Source organism: Olea europaea, chromosome 4, assembly GCF_002742605.1.
Source record: "Olea europaea var. sylvestris chromosome 4, O_europaea_v1, whole genome shotgun sequence".
Classification (NCBI taxonomy): Eukaryota; Viridiplantae; Streptophyta; class Magnoliopsida; order Lamiales; family Oleaceae; genus Olea; species Olea europaea.
The window spans coordinates 369,148-380,123 of NC_036240.1; the positions used below are offsets into that span (position 1 = coordinate 369,148).

The following is a 10,976-nucleotide window of genomic DNA, read 5'->3' on the forward strand; positions in this document are numbered from 1 at the left end:
GCAGTCGTACAACTAATTGAATAATAACAGAATAAACAACAAATCAACTATTGAATTTACTGCAATAAATAACAGAACGAATAATTGAAATTGCAGGAAATGAAATTTCAAACCGAGGCATGTGTTACACATAGTTTCCTTAAAACAGATTCGCCCCCCTTACCGTCCGTGCTTGAGGTTTAAAACGAGCGTCCGTTTCCCATGATACAACGGTAAAACCAGTAGCTTCCAAGCACCGCAAAAATCACTCCGGCGAACTGAACTAATGCCTGAACTACACCACCACCAAAACAGAACTCTATGCAAATGAATTTTTTGTGTATTCTAAACTTGAAAGCTTTTGTTTTGGTGTATTGAAATGAGAAAAATGAGCCACTATTTATAGGCTAGGCTACCATTAATGGTAATGACTTTTGGAGTTTCTCATCTTTTTCTTATGTAGGACAACTTCATTTTTCCCACATAAACTCCCTTTTGAGTGGTACACTTTGAGCCTCAATTTCTCATTCACCCGAACATCATCTTTGGCAAGTAAGTATATGATTTCGATGTACTCACGGAGGAGAACACAAATCAACTTTCATCTTCCAAATTGAACAACCGGGTCCCACTCAAAACTCGTGCCAAAGTCAGCCCATAACTCAGTTTTTTTTTTTTTTTTTTCCCAAAAATTTTGACATCAGTCTTTTGGTGTCCTAATTTTTTACGTAGTTTTTATTGTTTGGAAAATACCTAACCGGTTAAGAGCATGTCCAACAAAATCTAGCAGCCAAACAAGGTTAGACGTGAAAAAATAAAAAAAGGTAGAGAACAGGAACACAATAATGAGCTTAGATTAAAATAAAAACGTCAAAAATTGGAAATACAACTCATTTAATATTCTTTCTCTGCCTTCTCAAAATTTCTAAACTTTTTCTTTTCTCAAAGAATAATTGTAACTGTACATGCCACTGTTTCACAAGGCCTATACAGGTCAGACACATGTTGAAGTGGGTGGACGGGGGTGGGTGAATTTTATTTTTATTTTTTTATTTTTTATGTGTGAATGGTATGTACGGCCAGCTCGGTTCTTCCTCAAATATTCTGAAGTGAGATTAATATGATGAGATAAAAGTCTAGATTACAGTATTGCTAATTTAGCACGTTTTGTAGTTGTCTTCGTAAAATCCTCTGAAACTCGAACCATGAACATGTAAGTTCAAGCACAAAACTGTTTTGGGCTCGATGGTGTGCGGCTTTTGTAGGCTGAGATACCTCGATTATGATTGCAAACTCGTCTGAGCCTAAGATTCCAAATGGACCCACATTCCAATAATCGGCTCTTTTTATGTGCATAAATCACTTTCTCCTTTCTGATTCAATAGTATATTTTTATAATCCAAAGCAACTCAAAAATGATTTTTATCATTAAAAAACATAATTTAACATTTATGTTTTTAAGCAAAACCTAATTCACACTTTTGTCCTTATTTATTTAATAAAATTTCAATTAAATTACCACCATTCTCGGATTATTAAATTTTTAAAATTTAATTTGAAGTATATTGATTATTAAATTTAATTGCTCAACAAATCAAAATCTATGTTTATCAAAGTTTATAGGAATAATAGTGTTCCATCACTTTATTGAATAAAACAAGCATATTTTCCTCTTATTATCATTTAATAGCTCAGACTTATAATTATTTTGTCCTACATAAATTTAAATATAAGTGCTGTGTATTCAAAAGTAAATAAAATTACAGTATTTCATAAAAGTTAAGAAGAAGATTTCAAAGGAGATGAATTAGCTGCAACCCGAGGTCAGCAGAAGAACCAAAACCAAGGCATCTCCAGCTAATATTTTCATGAATCAAAACACTGGATCCACCGTGAACATCTGAGCTGGTTCGTATTGCAACATCCTTCTATGATTATTGCACGGTTTTGAGGACAGGGAAAGCAATAACATCACGTATGCTGGCCGAGTTCGTCAGAAGCATTACTAGCCTGTCAATGCCAAGCCCCTGAAAAAACAAGTTTATCCATCAGCCTTTTTTAGTAAATACATGTATTGCATGAAGGACTGTGCAGAGTAACACCATTTTTAGCTCATATGACAAATATCTCGAGTTTGAATTCTAGAATTAATTTATTAAAAGAAGAAACTTGATAAGCATACCATTCCTGATGCAGGAGGCATTCCATATTCTAGGGCTGTCAAAAAATCTTCATCAAGAGTCACGTCGTAGGATTCATCAGCCATCTCATTCCTGTCCTCTGTGCTAGACGTTTCTGAAACTACTGCTGCTTTCTTCTTGTTATGCTGCCTTAATTGTTCTTCCAACCGTTCTCTCTGCAACCATTTCAAATTAAGAATAAACGCTTGCCAGTAATATCTGTGCTTTGTGATTTGTTTTTATTTCTAACAATTCTATGAGAAGAAGCATCCAAGATTTGAATTGAAAAGGAAGATAGCAAACAGCATGAGCAGAAGAGTACAAGTCAACAATCTCTCTCTTTTTTTACAAAGACAGCTTACGAGGCCATCATTTCCAAATAATCCAGATGAATTTATCATGAAACACTAGTCATTTGCAAACATCAATGAAGAATTCGTCAAAACCCCTGGAACGGGGATAGGAAGAAAAAAAAATTCAAGGATAGAGGTGCAGAGTAGTAGTATAATCCGTTCATTACAGTTTACAGCTCCACATAATACCTGGTCCAAAGGATCAGTCAATTCAGAGAAAGCATTAGCCATCTCACGGCCACATATGAAGAGTTCAAATCTCTCTGTCAAGCCTGAATGTCTGCAGTTAAGACACAAAATATCATATTCCATATTTTTTGTTGCAAATGCATATCCACCAAACAGTAAATAATAGAAAGAGCTTCTGATTCCAGTGCTAGCATTCAAAACAAATCAATCTTCTGCTGAAAATATTATGTTGTCACAATTTTGTGAAGGAAATAACATTGAAAGCACAGCATTTCATATGAAGTGAAGCACCAAAATATATTTTGTAAAAGCAATAACACCTTCTGTGTGGTTTGGCTAGTGGAGATATTTCAATTGGATAGTCCAAGACAAAGGTGGGCTGCATTAGATTTGGTTCTACAACTATTTCAAACACCTGGAGAACGAAGCAGAAGTAATCATTGAGTAGAATTCATGAATAGAAGCTTAGGAAAAAAACAAGAACACTATTGAACTATTTTCACAACCAAACATATTTTCCAGCCAGCAAACCACTAGCAGGGTAAATAACTATTACTTATCATAAATATTAGCAGGAAAAAGAGTTCAGATTCTACGAAAAGTCACCCAGATCAACCTCATTAAGCAAATGGCCAACAGACGTGCAAGCCTCAATCAAATTTTTGTTTTGATTATCATTAATAATATCTGGTGTCTGCAGTGCAACTATTTTCGCAGCATTAAGATCATCTCGAAACTTGTTGAAATCAATGCCAGTTGCTTCTTTCACAAGATTGTGCATTGTCTCCCTCCTCCAAGGTCTTTCTAAGCAGATCTCCACACCCTGCAAGGAAGATTTGTAGAATCCACGGCAAAGTTTTTTTAATTTCTTTTTCTACAAATACATAAATCCTAATGATGGTTGAAAAATGCACAGGTTTTATGACAAGAAGTCCTCCAATAGAACTATGAGAAGTTCAAGAACATGTTTTCCACATGATAAGAATGCAACTACTTTTGACATGGCCCACAATTGTTCCAAATTCCATTATAGGACAAAGTAAAATTTAACCATATTATTGACAGTGTTATGCACATACTTCTATCTCCTCCTGATTTCTGACTCTTTCATGTGTTTGCATGAGTGAGTATATTGTTAAAATAGTTAATAAATAAACAATTAAAATGAGTGAGGAAACTTGAAATTAAACCATATTTAACCAATTTTTTAAACAAATGTAACGGCATAATATGTTCCCTCATCTAAAGAAAAGCATATTCACTTTACTACATAGGGAGGAAATAAAATAAAATAAAATAAAAATCAAGAAACGTTGTCAAATATAAAAAGAGCATACCTGATAATCAAGGGTAAGTTTCTCATTAACTGCAAGAGCACATTGTGTTACAATCTCTTCTGTCATATTCATCATGCTTTCATAGTCTGAATATGCCTCGTACATCTAAAGATCAAGCGAAGCCATTAATTATTGGTGATAATGGAAATGAAGTTTAGTACACAAACATACTAGAATCTTGACATGCACTATGGCAGTGAGCAAAAAGCACAGGGATGCTTCCAACACAAAAGACCAATTAAAACTGGAGGAACCTCCTCACCTCGATGGTGGTGAATTCAGGATTATGACGAGTTGAAATGCCTTCATTTCTGAATATCCGGCCTATCTCATATACTTTCTCAAAGCCTCCTACCTGTCATTTGAAATAAAATATCAGATTTGTTACATGAAATTGCATGTAACAGCAAAGTGACTTTGACAAAAGCAGAGAATACACAAAACAAATGAAAACAAGGCTTCGAATAATGGCTGAAAAAAAATGGTTGGCATATTAACAAATATTGGCAACTGAGGTAGAAAGATTAAATACCCAGAATGCATGCAGCTCTGGGTATGCATCCTAAACAAAACAAGTAAACGATAATTAAATTAGGAGACTTTGGCATTAAACAAAATGTCAATATCTTTTACAAAAAGTTTGAGGTCTAAATCTAGTCAAGAAGAATGATGTTAACATACTAGCAAGACAAGAGAAGCTAATACATGGGGAGAACGGAAATAACAAGCCAGCAGAATATTGATATCTTTCCTTAATGAACTAAAGTGCAAAGACTGGCCATCATGTGTACAGGAAATATTGATCTAGAAGAAAATCTCCTTGAAACTAATTCTCTTATGTCAATCAAATTATGATATCAAGAATCAAGTCATATCTGTTAAACCATTTTGGAAGATAGCAACATGAATTATTTGTTATTGAATAACAAAAGGAAGACAACTTGCACAAAATGGAATGAGAAATAGAACTCACCAGCATTCTCTTCAAATGGAGCTCAGTTGCAATCCGCAGATAAAGATCTTGACCAAGAGAATTATGGTATGTAATGAATGGCCTAGCTTCAGCCCCACCAGCTGCTCCCTAGTTTAGGAAAACAATCAAAAACTAAAATATGGAACCATCTACGGATGTGTTCATTATTCTTACTCGTGCCAGATATTTTTCTCATGTGTTTGGAGCAGATAGGGGTGTGAGGGGAAGGGAAAAATAGGAAAATTTACATAAGGTTGATCTATTCCTTAGACAAAACATATCATAGAGTTCTGAAAGACTTGCAGAATTTTCAGGAAAGTTGGACATTTTACTTTTAAATTGCAAATGTTTTTTGGAAAGGATGTACAGGAGAAGAAAATCAGCAGTGGAGTACGATACTAAAGGGACTTTGGCTCGGCTGGCAGAAGAGAGTTAATAAAAACTTGAACATAATTATGAAGTTGTAAAAACGAAACCTAATGTCATTGCATGAATATACTATTGTTGGCTCACATCAGAAATTAGATGTATCAGGATGAAAAGATTTTTCCACTTACCCGATGCAAATACTTTGTCTAATTTATCTTGCTATACTACAGTAGAAGGCTACCACCCAATTATTTAATTCAAGCATTAAGGTTTACGAAACATAACCCGAGATGAGCAAAAAAGAGTCTTGACAACCTGAAGAACTGGTGTTTCGACTTCAACAAAGCCTGCAGATTCAACTGTCTTGCGAATCTCTGATATAATCTACTGAAAAAAAGTATAAATCAGCACAAAAATTTGGTACTAAAGAATATAATAAACTATAGATGACTTCAATAACAATAACAATAACACTAATAATAATAATAATGAAAAACGGACCTTTGCTCTTTTCCTAAATGTGTCAGCCACCTCAGGATTTGCAATCATATCTACATACCTTTACAGAGACAGGAGAAAGTATGGATTAAGAAAAGTGTTTAGAGTACTGATGTGGTGATATAATAATGAGTGGAAGCGAAAAACTTAAAGTTGTAGCAGCTAAATGCATATGATATAAATCATGTGTAGGGTTGTTATTTATGTAAAAGCTCGCACCCTTAAGGTGCACTGTTTATACACAAAGTGAGAGAAGAACTTTATGTTATCTTTGTCATAAACAATATGAGAGAAAAACTACCATGTTGGTGTTACATTACTTTGAAAGAAAATATGACAGAAAAAAACCCACAACGAATAACCATTAACAGGAATGGAGATTAAAAATACTGTTGTCAAGCTGATATCCAAAAAAGCCCGATTAGCTGGAGATATGCAAAAACTAGTCAACGTAGGTGTATCTATAGTTATACGCACCCAAGTGCGCATGTGTAGAGAGAGAGAGAGAGAGAGAGCGAGGATCTCACCTTTGGCGATATCTCTTGTCTATGTCTGTTAGGCCATGATATTTGTCCGGCAAAGGAAGCAAAGATTTTGTAAGGATTGAAAATGAATTCACACAAACCGATAATTCTCCTGGAAAAAGAAAGCAAGAGAATATCTAATTGAAGGATACACAAATTTATTGCGCAATTTCTAACGGCTATGTTCAGAATCAGTATGCTCAATGCAACTTTTTTCCAGATTTATAAGATTGAAGCAAAGAAAAGTTAAATAATACTTACCTTTCTCTGTGCGCTTGATTGAACCTCTTGCACCCAATATATCTCCTATATCAACAAGTGTCTTCAATTGCTCAAATTGATCACTTAGAAGCCTTTCCTTCTCACAGTAAAGCTAAAATCATACAAGGAAAAAAAAAATATCAGAAAAGTTCTATGCACTAACCACAACTTTCGCCACTCAAGAACAAGATTCAGTTTCATGAACTGTACAAGTATAATGTCCAAATATAATTTAGAAGGAAATATCCCCAATAATTGTGCACTAACAACTCATTTAGATCAACTCCCGTTGGACTAGGACATTATACAAGCATATTTTATTTAGTAATGGAAGAAAGTAAAATAAGCAGAAGGCAGAATGCAGAAGGCAGATCATGAAACATTAATATTCAAAGTTCTTAGAAGTCATTTACACTGTCAATCCACCCCCTGATATCTGTCAACCATAGTTTGGGTCTAAGAAACTATGACTCAAATAGCTAACCATCTAATGGAATGATGAAATCATGCAGGCAGCAGCTACAGGAAAACGTGGGGAAAGACTCAAATAGTCAAACCAAGGAAGCACACGTGCAAAAAAAAAAAAAAAAAAAAAATCTGAATTGTCCCAGAGTCATCCCTCAAAGTCATGAAGGCTAGCTTTCCGAAAGCCCTGCGAGCCACAATTCTTCCAGCAATTGAGACATAATCACTCTCACAGTTTGATTCTTCACCATTTCCTAGATTCCCATAAATCTCTTGCAGCTGATTTGCAGTATGAGTGCGATCCCACTTATAAGCATATGGATCGAAGCCGTTGCTCCTCAACTCTTGCACCTATAGGTAAGAAAATCAGTTATGATGCATACATAATGTTCAAAGTTTCTTCAGTTTCCAAGGATTTATTCAGGAAAATAATATATATATAGATTTTCAATAAGCTTTCTTCTTGCTTCAAAATTTTAATAATCTCAGGCATGGAATTTTAATAATCTCGGACTTCCATGCCATATGCAATAGGAACATTCTTCTGAGAACAAAATTAGACTCCAATTAAATACAATGAATTTGAGCTGTGCTAGTTGATAAACTAAAATCCCTCTTTAAGAATGTTGGTTAGAACAGTGGGAGCCTATATGAGCCTTTTTTGAAATGGTTTTAGAGTTTCTTTTCAGATTGCTCATTGTCAAATCCTTGTGAGGCCTCATTCCCAGTCGACAATAAGTGGTCACTTCCATGTGATACATTAGTACATTTACATATTTCCTTAGTAAGTTGTTACTTTCTTATCATTACTCATATCAACAAGTTGTCAATCTCGTATTACCAACCTGTTAGTTCAAAATATCTTGAGAAGAGCTCATGAACCCAGGTCAGGCCTGAGTGAGTGTTAAGGAACTTTATCCCACATTGACTATCGGTACAATGTTGACTGATTTGTTGTCAAACGGTTACGAAAAGTCCAATCTAACAAAGATTGGAAACCGCCACCCTTATATATGAGCATATTGCTTTAATTTGTATTTTGTATCCTCCATTTCTAAATCTCTTTCACAAGATAGTAAATTCCTAACCAAGATAAAAAAAATTTAGTCCTAACTGAAATCTCAGGTTCAACAACATTCGCATTGGTCTTGACTTTTGCTATTAAGAAAAGCAACATTGAAATTGAGTGCCATCGGTAGTTTAAAAGCATTGGAAAAGAAAAAGTTAAACCTTTCTGATACGGATAGCGCGAACGGCCTCTCTGTCCGAGGTGGAATTGGTGGAGGACGAGGAAGACCTGCGGTTGCGGCCAGATTGTTTGGGAGATCCGTCATCAACCTTGGCGGCAGAGGAAGAAGACGAAGTAGAGCAGCATCGAATTACGAAGAATGGGCAAATATTACGAATAAGAAAAGGGTTGTTTGCTTTGGAAGTAGCAAAGAGGAGTAGTTGCTTTAGCTTCAATGGCTGCAGCACCACCTCCATTTTTCCTTTACTTTTGTTTGCTGTTATCCAATCCCAGCTTCCGAACGAAACACTTGCATTCATCACCGTATTGGGCCTCTTATCATTTATCGATAGAGGAAATTAGGCCCAGTATGGTCCAAAAACTACAAAATTAAATAATATCATTTAAAACTAATTAAACAATTTAAAACGTAATTGATACATCTAAAATTTTCAAACCTCAAAACGTAAAGAGAAACATGGTGGCGTTTCTTCAACATTTTCCCATTTTAGTTATCGTAACAGGCAAAAAAGAACAGACATGGATGGTGAAGCTCAACTGACGGACACTTTGATATCAAGGACGGCGCCACCACTGTATTCGAGCCAGCATGCTATCGAGCATATATCGGTGCTTCTCTTCACCTTCGTCGACCGTTGGGGCTTCTCAAAAGTCTATGGCAACTCCACCATACATCGCAACTCCTCCGCAACCACTTGTAGGTGGACCGGCTTCACCAACGTCCAAGAAGCACAAAGGCCGACCTCGTGGTTCCAACAAGAAGCAGTAGATGAAACTATGGGTTAAGACCCATTGTTTAACTGAAGTTGTGTGCGCGCGCACGCGCGCGTGCATGTGTATGTGTACACACACTAGATGAGGTTTTAATTAAGGGTAATTAGCACAAAATTTCCTTACATTTCAATGTTATTATGCAAAATGTCCATATCTTTCATTTTTTGACATTTTTATCCCTACCTTCACCTTTTATTGTGGAAAATATCATTTTCATCAAATTTCTCATGTAAAATGACAAATATACCCCCTACTTAAATAAACACAATAAAAAAGAAAAGAAAAGTTAAAGAATAAATTGCAATCATATTCCCAAACTTTATAAAAAAAATGCAAATGAGTCCAAATAAATTATTAAAATGGTAATTAGTACAAAACGTCCCTACTTTTATTATTAGTGCAAAACGTCCATACATTTCTTTCTTTTTTTATGTTTTCACCCTTATTTTTATATTTTCATTGCAAAAATCATTATTTTCATCAATTTTCTCAACTAAAAGCTGTAAAATGACAATTATACCATCATCTTTAAATAAATAAAAATAAAGAACAAATTGCAACTATATTCCCAAATTTTCAAAAAAATTCAAATAAATAATGAATTTTGCAATGAAATATAAAAATAAGGATGAAAATGTCAAAAAATGAAATGTAAGGACGTTTTACACAATAATAATGAAAGGTATGGACGTTTTGTGCTAATTACCCTTTTAATAATTTATTTGGACTTATTTGCACTTTTTTATAAAGTTTGGGAGTATGATTGCAATTTATTCTTTAACTTTTCTTTTCTTTTTTATTGTGTTTATTTAAATATGGGGTATATTTGTCATTTTACATAAGAAATTTGATGAAAATGATTATTTTCGCAATAAAAGATGAAAGTATGAGTAAAAGTGTCAAAAAATGAAAGATGTGAACGTTTTACACAACAAGATTGAAAAGGAAATGACGTTTTGTGCTAATTATTCTTTAAATTAAATTTATTGATTAATCTTTGATTGAAAAATCAAATCTTGCAGTGGGATGCATTCTGTGGAAGAATTAAAGACGGTACAAATAAAAAATGGGAATTTAATTGGCTGAATATATGTCAGAATGAGATAATCGGTGGACAGGTTTGTTTTCTAGATAGGGTCCTAATTAAACAATTACACTTGGCATACAACATTGGCTTCACAAGGGTTATATATGGCACACACAATGGGAGGAGTGAGTGAGTATTTTTTTAATAATATTTTTCTCACTCCATGTGAATAATCTGAAATTTTTGAATAATTGTTAAACTAATTGACGAATCTTTGATTGAAAAATCAAATCTTAAAACAAAATGTGATGTATAAAATCATGGGGGAACGTACTTGAAAAAAAATGCATTTGGATTTGTACTTGAAAAAAGTTGTTTGGATTTGTCTTCCTAATTTGTGTCATCCCAGGATTTTAGAGAGTTAATAGTTTTCAATGAAAATGTCTAGTTTTTGTCATTCAACTTATTCAAATGTTAGACGTTACTAATTGATATAACTTTCATTTCGAACATTTAACGGAATTGTGATGTGGTTAAGGGAATGCACATGTGGCGTCGTCCGTCACACTGTTAAACTTTGAGGTGATCTAATTTTGACCACTATATTTTTAAAAATTGCTTCAATTGCTCGCAAAATTGTGAAACATCTTTTACTGCTCACTGGACTTTGATGCGGTCAAATTTGGGCCACTGAACTTTAAGGTGGTTGAACTTTGACCACTAAACTTTGAAAACGTCAATTTTAGCCACTAAATATTAAGCCCTTGTTTGATCCTTATTTGTTTCAAAACTCATTTT

At 34.3% G+C, this 10,976-nt stretch overlaps 1 protein-coding gene across 2 annotated transcripts; it reads right to left on the bottom strand.

Moving 5' to 3' along the window:
- Positions 1 to 1,631: 1,631 nt before the first annotated feature.
- Positions 1,632 to 8,653, bottom strand: LOC111393167 (lysine--tRNA ligase, chloroplastic/mitochondrial). Of its 2 annotated transcripts, XM_023018561.1 has the most exons (15): positions 8,359 to 8,653; positions 7,261 to 7,479; positions 6,664 to 6,775; positions 6,406 to 6,514; positions 5,882 to 5,939; positions 5,696 to 5,764; positions 5,012 to 5,119; positions 4,571 to 4,600; positions 4,301 to 4,393; positions 4,039 to 4,143; positions 3,318 to 3,524; positions 3,022 to 3,116; positions 2,702 to 2,792; positions 2,162 to 2,335; positions 1,632 to 2,006 (listed from the first exon to the last, which is right to left on the bottom strand). In XM_023018561.1, the coding sequence occupies exons 1-15, from the start codon at positions 8,611 to 8,613 to the stop codon at positions 1,914 to 1,916; spliced, it is 1,818 nt and encodes a 605-aa protein (XP_022874329.1). In that variant the 5' UTR covers positions 8,614 to 8,653; the 3' UTR covers positions 1,632 to 1,913. The 2 variants fall into 2 exon arrangements, with proteins under 2 accessions (XP_022874329.1, XP_022874330.1); XM_023018562.1 differs by lacking the exon at positions 4,571 to 4,600.
- Between the last annotated feature and the right edge of the window lie 2,323 nt (positions 8,654 to 10,976).